This window comes from Urocitellus parryii, chromosome 3 (assembly GCF_045843805.1).
Source record: "Urocitellus parryii isolate mUroPar1 chromosome 3, mUroPar1.hap1, whole genome shotgun sequence".
Lineage (NCBI taxonomy): Eukaryota > Metazoa > Chordata > Mammalia > Rodentia > Sciuridae > Urocitellus > Urocitellus parryii.
The window spans coordinates 48,166,327-48,183,518 of record NC_135533.1 but is presented as its reverse complement, the minus strand read 5'-3'; the positions used below and the strand labels follow the sequence as shown (position 1 = coordinate 48,183,518).

At 32.2% G+C, this 17,192-nt stretch overlaps 1 protein-coding gene across 2 annotated transcripts in view; it reads left to right on the top strand.

Moving 5' to 3' along the window:
- Wasl (WASP like actin nucleation promoting factor) overlaps nt 1-17,192 on the top strand; it is a 74,210-nt gene that overhangs the window by 42,331 nt on the left and 14,687 nt on the right. The window contains exons 6-9 of one of the 2 annotated variants that reach the window (XM_026388710.2): nt 6,373-6,541; nt 7,224-7,266; nt 8,188-8,341; nt 9,718-9,735. In XM_026388710.2, coding sequence (XP_026244495.1) covers nt 6,373-6,541; nt 7,224-7,266; nt 8,188-8,341; nt 9,718-9,735 — 384 coding nt within the window. The remainder of the gene's footprint in view (nt 1-6,372; nt 6,542-7,223; nt 7,267-8,187; nt 8,342-9,717; nt 9,736-17,192) is intronic. The other variant, XM_026388711.2, reaches the window with a different exon arrangement.

The following is a 17,192-nucleotide window of genomic DNA, read 5'->3' as shown; positions in this document are numbered from 1 at the left end:
TAATTATGTTCTTATTGGAAATTAATGAATGGTAGGTGAGAGAAAACGTATTATTATTTGTTTTTTGTTGTTGTTGTTCCTAACATGAAGTAAGAAACCATAGAATGAAAGTGGTTCATACTTAATTCTATACACACAAATTGGCCAAGTTTAGAAACTGTACATTATTGTCCATACTTACCGTAAAGGCATTGAATTTCATTTACTATATTTGTTTATATCCTACTTTAAGATTTATCATTTTTTTCTCTATTTAAAAAGATCTCACATTTGTTATATGGTACATGAAGCCCCTTTTAAAATGAATACTTACTATGAAGAAGTGTTTATAAATAATTGTACCTGCATACACAATTGTAGCCCTCTTTGATAATGAACACTTGAGATATGATGAATTCATTTATTTGCTTCTTTGAATATTGAATATCAGAGATGTGAAAGATAAGGTCCCAGACCTTTAGGGTAGATTCTCATCCTGGATTTTAAACCCTCCCTAAAATTATGTACTAAAGTTTAACCTCTGTGGTTTTATTAATTTGTCTATGTTCTTTTCTCTGAAGAGAGAGGAACCATGTCTTTTACCACATTTAAGTGGAATTCCTGACCCCTGTGAAGTTGAAGAACCATTGCTCCAAGGAACCTTTATTATAGTAGAGAATGTAGCTGCTGCTTTTTAAAAAGCATCTCACAACTTCCCATTAGAACCTAGAATGGTTATTCAAGAAAAAACTTAGATAACACAAAGTTTTTATTATATAGTGACTATTAGATAATTATTGAGGTTTGTTTTATTTGTTAATTTTATTTTTTGTGGTGCTGGGAATTAGAACCAGGGCTGCACGCATGCTAGATAAATACTCTATTACTAAAATACATCCCCAGCCTGAGGTTTCTCTTTTAAGCAAATAAATTGCTTTCTGATTTTGTTCTTAAATTTCTTTTCCTGATATAAAAACAAACTAAAAATTGCATTATTAAATTTTTTTATTTACCTTATTAATTTTTCTATTGGCTAACAACCTTCAGTAGTGTTTACCATGGGTTTCATAGAAATATTAATACTTACAGGGCTGCTCTGGGACTTAAATAAGATAATCACAGTATTTAACATAGTGCTTAATAAATACTTGTTGTCATGATGAAGATAATGGCAACAATAATAATAGCAGTTTCTGTTTAATGAACATTTACACCAGGCATCTTCTGAGATAACTCCTATAGATGAAAAAACAGGCACAGATAAGCAACTTGCTCAAAGTAACAAAACTAGTAAAATTTTGGAGCAAGATTCTGCCTCAAGTGATTGGAGACCTAGAGAAGGGGGGAAATGTCTGAAGATATACAGTTGGTATATGGCAAAAGCAAAGGAAGCAGAACAGCTGAGTCATTTGTGAACTTCTAATGCAGCATTAGAATTTTTTCTTGATGTGTGCCCAGTATTTTAACCTCTGGTTTTATTAATTATTTTGCATTTGGTGAACATACATTAATAGTGGGGAAGACTTCTTAGTGATGGTATCTAAAAACTTTGGAGAAAGCAACTTAAGATTTTAAAGTGTAGACATTGTACAAGTCATATAATTAAAGAATGTAAGTATTTTCATTATATACAAAATGTATTTGTGAAGAGACATCTAATTTCTATGGATAAACTTTAAAAGTTCTTCATGTGCTGATGGTATCTCACAATTTTGTTATCCCAACTAAGAGAGTCACTCATTAGTAGTGTATTTTGCTCAAATTGCTCATGGTTTTAAATATTTAGATACATAGCTTTTACCCTTTGGTGTAGTGGTCTCCAACTTCTTTCTTTTCTTTTTTTAATTGATTTTTTTTTTAATGCATGACAGCAGAATGCATTACAATCCTTACTACTCATATAGAGCACAATTTTTCATATCTTTGTATATAAAGTATGTTCACACCAATTCATGTCTTTATACATGTACTTTTTTGCATTACAATTCTTATTACACATATATACCACAGTTTTTCATATCTCTGGTTGTATATAAAGTAGGTTGATGCGCAATTCATGTCTTCATACATGTACTTTGGATAATGATGTCCATCACATTTCACCATTCTTGCTAATCCCCTGCCTCCTCCTATTCCCTCCCTCCCCTCTTTCCTATCTAGAATTCATCCATTCCTCCCATGTTCCCCCTCCATATTCCACTATGAGCTGACCCAACTTTTTTCTTAAATAAATGAAGGGGTTTTTAAATTTTTTAAAAGTGTTGTAGAAGGTCAAATTACACAGCAGGTGTTGCCAATATTGTTACCTTTTTATTTAAAAATATTAAAATATGGCATTAATTTATCACATGTATAATAAAGGATGATCTAAATAATTGGTAATATATTTCAATACTTTTTTCTTATTCTTGCAGCTCAGCAAGTAGATTGTCTTGCTGTTTTACAGCAGTGCTTCTACTGTACTGCATTTGGTGCCTTCCACTAGATGGCGCTGGGCACCTTAGCCTTGCAGTGTCCATGGGGAACTTGGTTACAGAATGTCATTTAAGAGGATCTGTTTACCACATCATTTTGAGTAATTATTTAAAAGACACTTGAGTAGAAGTTACATATATTCCTAAAATGAAATTTCATGTCTTCCTCACTGATGCCTAACTTCATTAGCCAATCTGACATTTTAGCTTATGCACTTTACAGTGATTTGTTCTCAGCATCATGACTGCTTGACATCAGAGGCCTCTGGGCCACCTGTTTTTCAACTGTCTCACATTGGTGACAAGTCTCTGCTTTTTATATAATTAAAGGATACTTGTTTATTTCTTTAGATTTAAAATTAAGTAGAAATGTCTTCTGTTCTCAAGAATATTTAAAAACCTTTTCCTGTGACAGTTGTCCTAAATCAGAAGGAGGTGATTTATCATTTGATTGTTCTTTTTGAGAGGAAAAAACTCAGCTCTTCCATTATGTACTACTTGGTAGGTGATCTTAAGATGAGTCTAACTTCAAAAATGAAATAATTAAATTTTACTAGAATGGCTTGAATATCTAATACTAGATCTTCTCTATATTTTAATATGATTGTGCCTTATACAAATTATCTCTTTTTATATCATTTTTGAAACATAATTAGGCTTTAGAATCAATTTAAACTTATTTCCTAATATCATCACACTCTAAATAGCTATTATCAGCAGAAATAATGAAGTACCTAAGCTCTTAAATGTATCAGTATTTTCCTAAATTCCAAAATGTAAAGATTTAATGAATGTTGAATTTTTGGATTGCAAGTTGAGATTTGATAAATTGATAATGTATGGCAACATTTGTAAAGTTAACATGATCAGTTTCCTTGTAGTGTGACTTTTGCACAGAAGGGAAATAGTTAAAAAGTAATGGAAATAACAATGTTCACCTACTTTGCTTTGTCACCAATTATGTGACTTCATACAGCTTACTTGGTCTTCTGTCTTTTGTTTTCATAAATAAAATGAAAGACAGAAAAACTAATTTTCTGCATTTCACATTTATACTTTTATATATCTCCATAGTCTGGAATTTTCTCAGTAGACTTACTTAAATAATATTTTAACCATTACTAGTGAAATTAAAAGAGATTACGCCAAAAGAGATTACGCCAAAGCTTTATAACTGCTTGGCAGATGCTTAACAATATATTCATTTTTGAGGTACAGGAGGAGGGGAAACACAGTCTGTCTGTAGTGTGAGTTAAGACATTGTTATTCATTCTACGCATCACTTTTATTGGTTCTGTCCTCTTCATTCTTGGTTCTTCTTCTGAGACCACTGAGTTACTTTTTGCTACTAAGCTATAAATCAGGCTCACAAGAATATTAACTTATTTTCATAGTAAAGAAAATACTAGCTTGAGTAATTTAAACCATCAAATTTAACTTTATCCTACTCTATTACCATTTAGGTCATCCATAATATTACAGAACACTTTTATATAAACAAAGAAACAAAAATATCTTTTTCCCTTAAAAATGATTATGATTAGCTTTTGCTTTTATCTTTTAGTGGTGAGTGGTTTTTCCTTATAGTTGTTATTTGAATTTCTATTTTAGAAAAAGTGGTAGGAATAAAGATGGTACCTGATACTTGCAGGTCTGTCTTAAGTGAACTCTTAAAGATTCTATTGAATATAAAGATAAGAGAATAAACAATTTGTAGCCTCTTACTGTGGTATTGCTGATACTGGTTGGTATAGATAAGTTATCAAAAAAAAGCAGGCAGAAAGGGAAAAATGAGAAAAGATCACTAGATAAGTCTCTGTGTCACCTTTTCAACCCTTTAACCTTCAAATTTGGGGTATTCTTAATGAGTCCTGTATGGTGAAACTTTAGCAAATGCTGAAATATGTGAACAATTTAGAAAATCCTTGTCTACTACTTAAGTCAGCCTTTCAGATCATTCCATATTGTTCACCTATCCTTTGCTTCTGGTTGCCATTATTTTCAGATTATTCCTTGACACCAAGGAAACTTTTAATAATTTTTATCTATTTTATTCAGTAGCTTCCACTTTTTGGGGTATTAGTTGCTTTACTTTTGCCAATATCAGCAAATTCCATGGGATTTTTAAAAATGAAATTATAAATAAAACTTTTAGATTATTTATATATAAATACGTTTTGACTCTTGATGGAAAATAACTCAGTTTTGGTGATATTAAAAATATACATTTTTTCATATTGTTTGCTTCTCTGATAAGGACACATGGCATTTATAATTTTTTAAGTTCTATTTCATTTTTAAAAAATAGTAGAGTTGAGAGAAAGAGAAAATAGGTTATATGTAATTTACCCAAGTAGGTAAACATTTTTCTTACAGACAACTTTGCATTCAGTTCATTCAAGGTTTTCAACATAATTAATAAATTATAGTCAAATTGCCATTGAGTGATCACTTGATATGCATTACCCTATAATTTCTTGAAATTTCGACTTGCCATTATATGATTGTTTTGGAGATCCCCAAGATTATCCCCATGGTTGGTAATTCTCCAGAAGAACTCACATATGTCATACTTATTGCAGATATTCATTACACTGAAAAGTTATAAAAATTAGCAAAGGTGACAACACATGGGATGAAGTACATAGGAAACTCATACAAGTATCCAAGAGTTCTCCCAGTGAAGTCTCAAGAGATGTGCTTCATTCTATTAGCAATGAATTGGGATATGTGAAATGTTACCTAAGAAAATGCTCATTTAGATAGAGACTCAGTGCCTGGGGCTTTTTCTGGGGTTTGGTCCTATAGGCATCTGCCATACCATGATTCTAGACTCCAAAGGGGAAAGAAGATATTCAACCTACATCACTTTGTTAGCATAAAGTTTAGACATGATGAGCCCACCCTTTTAGGGAATGGGCGTAATGTTTTCAAAATGCAACTTCCCAGATGCCAGTGAAAGGCCATCCTTGTTGTGTTATGTTAACTCCTTTTCTACAAATGGTGATAGTAGTTTATACATTTTGAAAGTTGTCACTAATGTAATGATCTTAGAGATTTTGTTAGAGAATTGTATATTGAAATGGGATGTTTAAGGAACATTTATTGACCTTTACTTAAATTCATGTTTTTAACTGAATATGTTACATTCAGACTATTATTCCATTAATATAGTTTTTTAATTATAAGGCAAGCTTTGTGCTACCACACTTAGTGTCACCCCTAAAAATGCTACTGATAATATCCAGGAGTGCCCAGGATATTTTAACTGTTGATCCTTGCAAAAAATATGTGTTTTTAAGAATTTTTCCATTTTAGGTTTTTGAGCTATATGCTTTTGATACTTATGCTCTCTATGTGTACTGGTAGGGAAAATATTAATGGACTTAAATATGGCAGTTTTGGAAAAATTGGTAGTAATGATTTTATAAGTACTTTTCTCCTCAAGGATTAATAAAGTTGAAACAAAGTGGTAAGACTAGACTTCTTTGTTAAATTTAAAACAAAGCAGATACCTCTTTTACTTTCTTTATCCTTGTTATTTATTTTGTGTATACCATCTTACCAGTGAGCAGTGTGTTCACTATGAGACTATTATAGGCAAAATATAAGTGATTAAAACAATTAAATTTAATTTCCATAGAAGTTTATATTCTTCCTGAGAATTAATGTTATACAAATAGAAGTTTGATGTGAAATAATGCATCTATGCCACAGTGTTTATGAATTAATTATAGGCTTTAGAAATTTAGGCAGTACCTTCTTATTTGTAAAACATCAATATATGCAGGCTTAAAATTTAATTTATAATAATGAAGTGATTCTATTTTAGAAAAAGATTTAAATTTATAAATTATGATTATATAGAATTATTTTGTTAAATTATATTTCTTTAATGTTATTTTGACTTTATTTGTAGGTCCCAATCTACCTATGGCTACAGTTGATATAAAAAATCCAGAAATCACAACAAATAGATTTTATAGTACCCAAGTCAACAACATCTCCCATACCAAAGAAAAGAAGAAAGGAAAAGCTAAAAAGAAGAGGTTAACCAAGGCAGATATTGGAACACCAAGCAACTTCCAGTAAGAGTTTTTTTGTTCTTATTTTCACTTTTGATTTACTCATCATTGATGCTCCTGATTTTTTTCTTTTGCTGGGTTGGGGGAGGGCAGGATGTTTGCATTCATTGTATTTTAAAAGCTGTAGATTTTGTTGGAGATTTTGAAGACACTTCCTCAGTATATGTTCTGTGATTCTTACAACTAATTTAGTTTCTCACCCATCAGAAAAGAAAAATTAGATAAACTTGTTATTTCAACTAATTGTTGAACATGAAGATGATTTCCCACTCTGATCTACAAATATTATTTGGAAATTGCTTGCAGGCATTGTCTAGAGGGGAAAAGAAGCCTTTGATATTTATATATCATATTTTAAGCATTTTCATATGCATTACTTTATTATCTCATTACAAAACTCCTATCTTCTCATATGCATGATTCTTATATTCTTATATGACAGTTGAAGAAATAGATGCTCACAGAGATTGTTTGAGAATATTAAGATTCAGTTGTTACACTGCATGGCTGGAATCCTGCTTTCATAACTCCTGGTATATAGGTCTTCCCAAAATACTATTGAGTCTATGAGAACTATCAGTGCAGGCCAAAAATTCAAAGGATGCATTTGATTTCATTCTTGTTATGTTTTCAATTCCTTTATGCATTTTTTTTTCTACGCTTCATTTTTAATTCTCTACTTTAGGCATATTGGACATGTTGGCTGGGATCCAAATACAGGCTTTGATGTAAGTGTCTTTTTAAGCCATATTCATTATTACTCAAAATAGGACTGTTACAGCCTTTTTAGATTTTTTTTAATTAATATTTTACTATCTCTGAATGTGGTTGTTGTGTTTATGTATTTGAACCACTGAGCCTTGAAACTATAATATTGTTTTATCTAATTCATGACCAAGTCTTGGAAGACAAAACTTTATGCTTCTGGGACTTTATTTACTGAATAAGCGAAGACTTATGCTTTGAAAGCCAAGGGAAGAAAATTATTTTTGCCAAGGGATAATTCAGGGGAATACGTACTAAATTACTAGAAATTAGCATAATTGAATTCTGAATATTCAATTGTGGAATTATCTAGATGTGCCACTTTTTTTTTAAATATTTTTTAGTTGTCAATGGACCTTTATTTTATTTATTTGTATGAGGTGCTGAGAAATGAACCCAGTATAGATGTGGCACTTTTTATTATCCCTTATTTTATAGTACTTTAATAAAGAAAGTGAAGCTGTGGTGTTGAGCCAGACCCAGTGTCATGCTCTAGTAATCACAGTGACTCAGTAGGCTAAGGCAAGAGGATTTCAAGTTCGAGGCCACCCTCGGCATTTAGCAAATTCTATCTCAAAATAAAAATTGAAAAGCTCTGGTAGTTTAGCACTCCGGGATTAAATTCCCAGTACTGCCAAGAAACAAAAGTTAGTATTTGGAAAAATTATTTTGAAGAAAAATATTTGTGATTGGGGTCAATAATCTTTGGTTATGTAGCTTCATTGTACTCTACAAACATTTATTGAACACTTATTTGTGTTGGGTACTATACAGAGTCTTTGGGGTACAAGTATTATAATACAGATGAGTATTCCATTTTATCATGGTTATTTTTTAAAAATTGAATTAATTTTCATAGTTAGCAGTTATGTTATCTGTTGTAGCTGAATAATTTGGATCCAGAATTGAAGAATCTTTTTGATTTATGTGGAATCTCAGAGGCACAACTTAAAGACCGAGAAACATCAAAAGTTATATATGACTTTATTGAAAAAACAGGAGGTGTTGAAGCAGTTAAAAATGAACTACGAAGACAAGGTAACTTTTATTTCTATATAAGCACTTGGATTTGTTTTTTTCTTGTGAATGTTCTGAGATTGGTCAGTTTAATCATAGGTAGCTATATACATACATGAGAATCCTTCCTTTAAGTTGTATTTCTTATAATTCAAAAGTAGTACTTTTTTAAGTATAATCACTGTCTAACCAATAATGTAAGCATTTCCATAATACAAATAATGTAAACACTATTAATTTTAAAATGCAAACTCTTTCTTGAATAAAGTACAAAATTATCTTTTGGTTCCTGAGAGCAGTTTACAAAATCTGATATTTAAAGCACCTTATAGTTTAGTTGTGTCTTAGCAATTATTCCAGCAAAATGCAAATAAAATAATTTCTCAGTATGACAGTCATCTTATAGTCTATCATGGAAACATCCATGTAAATACTCATAAGTGATGCTAATTTGACTGAAATGAGCATGATGTTTATTTATTTTATTTGTAGGTTAATTACATTTCCAAATTCTGTCAGTTTTTAAAAATAAATCCTGGGCATAACACCACTGTTCTTTTAAAATGCTCTTGGTCAGTCATGGTTACTGCTAGTGTACAAATGATGGAAGATCTTGACAACCCTCATGTGTTCCTCAGCATTCTTTCTTCACTATTACTACCCACCTTGCCATACATTCTGATAATGCTCAGAATCTCTCAGCCTTTTGGATTTTTAAGTTTATAAAGTAACTGCTGACCTTACTTGACCATACCCATGGCTTCTCTTTCACTTGAATACCTGTAACTAAAAGTGGATCATATGAACTAGATTGGGTTTGAGTTTTTGGGGTTTTTTTGTTTTGTTTTGTTTTTGTTGTTTTGTTGTTGTTGTTGTTGTTGTTGTTGTTACTGCTTTTCTTTTTTTTTTTTTTGTCCGCTTCAGAAACACTGAATTAGGCAAGGCATTTTCTTGATTTAATTTACAAATTTAATTTAATTTACAAAATGTCATTGGAATTATTAAGAAAAATGCTTTGGGAATAAAATGAAATACAATTTTTTTTATTATTATATGCAAGAACCTGACTTTCAATCTGGAAACTTATAGAAACCAAAGATTGATTTTATGTAAGACAGGTTTTTTACTTTTTAAAGGAAGAGTAAAAAGGCAAATTTACAATTTATTACCATCTTTTCTAAGTAGAATATATAATTGTAAGTTAATATTCAAAGGTATGAAAAAAAGTCTTGAAAATATGCTTTGTAAAACCTGTTTACCTAAGTCTCCTTGACACTTTATTTGTAAAATTATATAATCAGATTTATAAAAATAAATAGACATGTGACTTCCAGTGTATCTCTTTGAGTATGTATAATCATTTGAAGTCTATTAACTCATAATAATCTGTTCTATAGGTCCACCACAATGGAGTGGTATGTATGTGGAATATTATTTGACCTAGCATTCTAAATTATGCATGCTATGCTGTGTTGATTTTTATTGGAGCTTGAGTTTATATATCCTGTCTCCAGATATAACTTCCAGTGAGATTTTCTGCCCTATACTCAAACTAACGTGTAGATGCTAAAATAAAATTTTATTTCTATATGAGTTGGAGCTTATGCTTTGTGTATAATTTAATTTTATTGAAGTTTTATATGAAAAAAAAACCTCTTGCCCAAGTACCTCTGTTGTTTTTGTTACTAATAATTATACTGATTATTTTGTGACTGTTTTTCACACATAACATTTTTTCAATATCCTGTATAAAATAAATTACATTTTATATTAACTTGGGTCAGTGAGGGAGAACTAAACATAAATAAACACAATTTTACAAATTCCCTCTAAGGGACTTGTCAGCATTTCCATAAATTTTAATTTGCATTAACTAAAATTTTTCAGTTTGTATTTTCTTGGTCTGAGTGCATGAAATCAGATCTTTAATATTTTCCGAACTCTGTTACTGTATAGAAGTTACATAATTTTTAAATTATAGCTCTATTTTGTTCTTTTATTAAAGAATTACTTATACATAGCAATTGGGTTCATTTTGAGAAGGTCATACGTGTGTATGACTTTGATTTGATTTACTCCATAACCAGTTCTGGTTCCCATACTTTTTCCTCCACTGCTCCCTCCCGCTACTGCCTGCTGCAGTCCTCTCATCTCTGCTTTCAGTGGGGCCATTAGTTCAAAAACCAGATGAGGGGTGATGCCCCCATCTGAAGAAAAGACAGACACACAGAAAAAGTTAGGGCCAGGTGGGCAGCCAAACTCTGGTGGATATCATACAAATGTAGTTAACAGAGTTTACTCTTTGGTCAGATTACAGTGCTGAAATCCTCAAAGATTTTTAAGGAAAAGAAAAATTATATGTATGAGATCATCCCATTTTTCTCCCTGTGCTATCGTGTTAGGGAGGAATTTGTTAAGAAAGCAAGATAGTAATGTGTGAAAAGGAGATAAGATAACCAGCCATAGTGGCTTGAGATTTAAAATGATGCTTTTTTCCTTTGGTCTTAAACCAGTTTCTGCAGTTTAGATGCAAGCCTAAGAGAGATAAACATCTGGCAGAAGCTAAGAAAGAAAACATAGTCTTAAGCATTGCAACATAGGATCCAAAGAAAGGGATCTCTAGTTGTCCCATGTTTTACACCCATCTATAAACTTGTGTTCCTCACCTTTGTTGGGGTACCATGGCCTCAGGAGTGTCCCCTCATCTGACCATTGAAGTTCTTCTGTGTCCGGTCCCTATTTGGGCACCAACTCCCTGGGCCTCTCACATCTGGACCATTAATTCAGAAGCTGGACCAGGTGTGATGGGGATTGGAGAAAAGACAAATAGACACACAAAGAGAGCAAAAGGTGGGGCTAAGTGGAACATTGCTCTCTGATGAAGAAATAGTGATCTAGAGCAAGCTCAGCACATTTATTATTTAATGTTTCATCAGAAGGTTATTTGTGGGAAAGTTTCATCAAAGCAGGCAATCTGAAGGTCACAGTACTGGTGAGACATTAGGGTCATCTTACTATGCTCAGAATTCTATATCTGGGATTTGGTGACTGAGCTCAAGGCCTCCACTGGTAAGAGCTACATGCCTTTGCATGTAACCTCCTCTCCTGGTATTACCATTGCAACTGGGCCATCTTGCCCTGCACCTTCGCACAAAAAGTTCCTAGTGCATTGCAGCCATGAGGTAGTCAAATCATGATTCAAATCATCACCACTCTCCACATCCTACTCTACTGGTCATTCTTCTCTACTGGTCATCCTTCTCTACTGGTCTTCCTTTCACTTGTTATTCATTTTTGATTGGTGCTGTGTAAATACACATAAAGGTGGAATTCCCTCTGGTATGCTTATATATGCATATAGCATGATTTTGTTAAATTTATTTCACATTTTCTCCCCTTTCCCATTGTTCCTTCCTCCCTCTCAATCCCTTTCTTCTACTCCTGATGTTCCATATATCTTTATGATATCCAATCCTCTACCTTTTTTTTTCCTTATTTTGCTCTGAAAGAAAACATTCAACTCTTCTTTCTGACTCTGGCTTGAATATTTCACTTAGCATGATGTTTTCCATTTTCATCCATTTGTTAGCAAATGCCATAATTTCATTCTTCTTTATGACTGAGTAAAACTTCATTGTAAATATATATACACCACTGTTTCTTAATCCATTTATCTTTTGATGAGCATCTAGGCTGGTTCCATAATTTGGCTTTGTGAATTATGTGCTATAAACATTTGAGGTGGCTGTCTCACCATATATACTGATTTTAGTTCTTTTTAATAAATATTAAGGAGTGGAATAGCTGGGTCATGTCATGGTTTCATTCCTGTTTTTTTGTAGCATCTCCATACTGCTTTCCAGAATAGTTATACTAATTAGCAATCCCACCAACAATATATGAGTATATCTTTTTCTCCACACCCTCGCCAACATTTACTATTATTATATATTCTTGATAATTGCCATTATGACTGGAGTGAGATGAAGTCTTTGGGTAGTTTTGATTACATTTACCTGATTGCTAGAGATGTTGAGCATTTTTTCATATATTGACCATTTGTATTTCTTCTTTTGAGAAATATCTTTTAATTTATGTCACTTTTTTGAGTTCTTTATATATTATAGATATTAATCCCCTGTCAAAGGAGTAGGTGGCAAAGATTTTCTCTCATTCTGTAGGCTCTCTCTTCACATTCTTAATTCTTTCCTTTCTGTTCAGGAATTTTAGGGATATTATTAAGGAAGTTGGAGTCTGCACTGATAGGATGGACTATTGACCCTGTGTTTTCTTTAAGCTGTTGCAAAGTTTCTGGTCTAATTCATAAGTTTTTGATCCACTTTGATTTGATTTTGTTTAAGGTGAGAGGTAGGGATCTAGTTTCATTTATGTACATATGTATATTCAGTTTTCATAGCCCATTTGTTAAAAAGGCTATCTTTTCTCCAACATTTATTTTTGGCACATTTGTCAAGTATCAGATGTCTGTAAGTATGTGTGTTTGTTTCTGTGTCTTCTGTACTATTGCGTCCTTGGACTTCATTTCTGTTTTGTTGCCAATACTGTGTTTGTTTTGTTTTGTTTTTTAACTATAACTCTGTAGTATAATTGATCAGGTGTTGTGATGCTTCTATATAACTGACCTAGCTCAGGATTGCTTTGGTTATTCTGGGTCTCTTTATTCTTCCAAATGAATTTTAGGCCTTTTTTTTTTTTTTTTTTTTAGTTTTAGTTTTAGTGAAGAATGTCATAGGTATTTTGATGAGAATTGCATTGAAACTGTTTATTACTTTTAGTAGTATGGCCATTTTGACAATATTAATTCTGTCTATCCAGGAACATGAGAGGTCTTTCCATTTTCTAAGGTCATCTTTAATTTCTTTCTTTGTTGTTCTATAATTTTCATTGTAGTGATCTTTGGCTTCCTTGGTTATATTAATTATCATGTAGTTTATTTTGAGGGATAGTTTTCATTTTTTTCTCAGCAGAATCACTGTTGGAGTATATGAAAGCTATTCATTTATGAATGTTGGTTGATACTGTATCCTTCTACTTTGTTGAATTCATTTCAGCTCTAGAAATTTTCTGGTGGGTTTTTTTTTATTCATTTTTGGATTTTCTAAATATAAAATCATTATCAGTAAATAGTGATAGTTTGACTTCTTTTTCTATTTGTATTTCTTTAATTTCCTCCTTTTGTATGATTGCTCTGGCTAGAGTTTCAAAAAATTATATTGAATAGAAGTGGTGAGAGACATTCTTGTTCCTGATTTTGAAGGAAATGATTTCAGTTTTTCTGCATTCTGAATGATGATGGCTTTGGCTTGTTATATAAAGCTTTTATAATGTTGAGACAAGTTCTTTTTATCCATAGTTTCTCCAGCATTTTTAACACAAATGGTTGCTATATTTTATCAAAGGTCTTTTCTGCATCTACTGAGATGATCATGATTTTTGTCCTTAATTCTGTTTATGTGGTGATTTTACATTTATTGATTTGCCTAAATTAAACCAACCTTTGCATACTTAGGAGGAGAACCACTTGATCATGGTGTATTATCTTCTTGATGTGTTTTTGGATGCAGTTTGCCAATATATTTTTTTAAGATTTTTTTTTAGTTGTAGATGGACACAGTATCTTTATTTTTATTTATTTATTTATTTTTATGTGGTGCTAAGGATCAAATCCAGGACCTGACATATGCGAGGCAAGAGCTCTACCATTGAGCTACAACCTCAGCCCTTGCCAATATATTATTAAGGATTTTTGCGTCTGTGTTTATTAGGGATGCTGGTCTGTAGTTTTCTTTTCTTGGTGTGTCTTTGTCTGGTTTTGGTATGAGGGTTATACTGACTCTATAGAATGTATTTGGAAGTGTTCCCTCCCTTTCAATTTCATGCAATAATTTCAGAAAGACTGATGTGTGTTCTTCCTTAAAGGTACGGTAGAACTCAGTTGAGAATTTATCTGGTCCTGGCCTGTTATTCTGACTCCATAGAATGTACTTGGAAATGTTCCCTCACTTTAAATTTTGTGGAATAATTTGAGAAAGACTAGTTCCTTAAAGGTATGGTAGGAACTCAGTTGAGAATTCATCAGGTCCCAGCCTAGTCTTTGTTAGAAGGCTTATAATTGCAGTTTCAATTTAATTACTGGATATTAGTCTGTTTAGGTTTTCTGTATCTTACTGGTTCAATTTGGACAGGTGGCATGTGTCTAGAAATTTGTCATTGTCTTCAAAAGTGTCTTATGATATCTCCTTTTCATGTCTTATTTTGTTTATTGAGTCTTTTCTATATATTTTGGCTAGTTTGGTGAAGGGTTATCAATCTTATTTATCTTTTATTTTAATTTTTTTTTGAGAGAGAGAATTTTAATTTTTTTTTTTTTTTAATTTTTGGCAAACACAACATCTTTATATGTGGTGCTGAGGATCGAACCCAGGCCGCATGCATGCCAGGCAAGCGCGCTACCACTTGAGCCACATCTCCAGCCCCTCTTATTTATCTTTTCAAAGAACTAAATCTTTATTGCATTGATCCTTTATATTTTTTTAATTTTCAATTTCATTAATTATTTCCTGTCTTCTACTGATTTTGTAATTAATTTATTCTTACTTTCTCAATGACCTGAAGTGGAACATAGTCTTAAGTATGTATTTAGGACCTAGTTTTTTTTTTTTACATAGGCACTCAGTGCTATAAATTTTACTCTTAAAACCCCTTTCATATTGTCTCAGAGATTTTGATATGTTGTATCTATAAGAATTTCTTGATTGCTTCTCTCATTTTTCTGTGATCCATTCTTCATTTAAAAGAGTATTTATTGTTCAATCTCCATATGTTTACATTTTTTAAATATTTTCTTGCTGTTGATTTCTAGTTTCATCCCATTATGATCTGATAGGATGCATGAGATTATATCAATGTTTTTATATTTACCCTAACTTACATTGTGACCCTAGAATGTGGTCTGTTTTGAAAAGGGTTCCATGAGTTGCTAAGAAGAAAGTAAATTCAGTGGTTTTCGCATGAAATATTGGGATGAAATATTCTATAGATGTCTTACTAGGTCTAGTTGATTTAAAGTGTTATTTATAGTGTTATTTAGGTTGAAGATATCTTTATTGATCTTGTGCTTGGATCTCCTGTCTATTGGTGATAAAGGTGTATTGAAATCACCCCGTATTATTGTTTGGGGTCTGTCTGGAACCTTGGGACATATAGATTTACTATTGTTATATCTTGTTGGATCGTTCCCTTATCAGTTATGTAGTGGCTTTCTTGTTCCCTTCTGTTTAATTTTTGCTTCAAATCTGTTTCATCAGATATGAGAACAGCTATTCCCTTCTTGTTTTCAGGCTCCATTTGCATGGAATATTTTTTCCATCCTTTTACTTTCGGCCTGTGAATGTTTTTTCCAATGAATCTTGCAAACAGCATAAGTTGGACCTTGGTTTTTGATCCACTCTGCTAATTGGGGAGTTGAAACTATCTACATTCCATGTTATTATTTATATGTTTGTACTTTTCTAACATTTTGGCTTATTTGCTATATTTTATTCTGTGTTGATTTTCATTTAGTTGGTGGTTGCTCTAGTGATCTTCATCCATTTGGGAGCTTTGGGGTTCTGCTGTGCTCAGTTTATCTTTGCATATTCTTTGTAATGATTGCCCAATAGTCATAAATTCTTTTAGTTTCTCTTCCTCATGGAAAGTTTTCATTCTTTCATTGATTTTGAAAGATAGCTTTGCCGAATATAGCAATCTTGAGTAGCATTGTTTTCTTTTAGAGCTTGGAATATCTCATTCCAGACCTTCTTGACATTAGGATCTGAGTTGAAGAGACAGAGGTAAGCCTTATTGGTTTGCCTGTAAATGTGACCTTACAATTTTCTCTTGCAGCTTTTAATAGTCTTTCCTTATTTTCTTTCTTAGATAATTTGGTTATGATGGGTCCTATATGCCTATTGTAGTTGGATGTCTCATTTCTAATATGGGGAAATTTTTCTATTACTGTCTGATTGAAAATGTTCTTAATGCCATTATCCTGTATTTTCATGTGCTCTTCTATTTCAGTGACTCTCAGATTTGTTCTCTTGATGCAGTTCCAGAGTTCTTGTATATTATGATCATGATCTTTTATTCTTTTTCCTTTATTGCACACTGAGTGTTCAAGTTCATATACCCTGTCTCAAGGCCTGAAGTTCTGTTTTCTGTGCAATCTAATCTGTTTGTGATGCCTTCAAGTGAATTGCTTATTTGATTCATTGTGTCTTTTATCTCAGGAGTTCTGATTGATTTCTTTTCATTATCTCTTTATTGAAATGGTCTTATATCTCATATGTTTGCTTTCTTAATTTATTACTTAGATCTTTGATTTTTTGAACATTTAATAATAAGTTTTTTATACTCTTTCACAGGAATATCATCTACTTCATATCTGTAGGATTGTTTGTTGGGGGATGGTAAATTTTGGGGAGCGATTTGTTTGCCTGTTTCCTCATGTTTTCAGAGGTCTGGGACTTGTGCATCAATTGAGATGTATTCCCCATTCCTCTTTTATACACATGTCCTTTTGTGTATAGTTAATTGTTTTGTTATGGGACTTCTCTCTTATTTTGATGTATAAGTAAATATTCAGGAGTAGGATCTAAGGTCCCTCTCTGTTTGTTGCGGCCTGCTTGTTGGTTTGGGGGTTTTGTTTCCCATGTTCTATGTGTTGAAGTATTGTTGAGGCTCAAGTAGGGCTAGATCATGTGTGGGGTAAGATTTGCTGTTACTTGGCTAAGTTGTGAGTATTGCTGAGCAGCAGGATCTCTATAACCTTAATGTCCCACTCACTTTCCAGGCTCTTTTAGGGAAAGCAGGG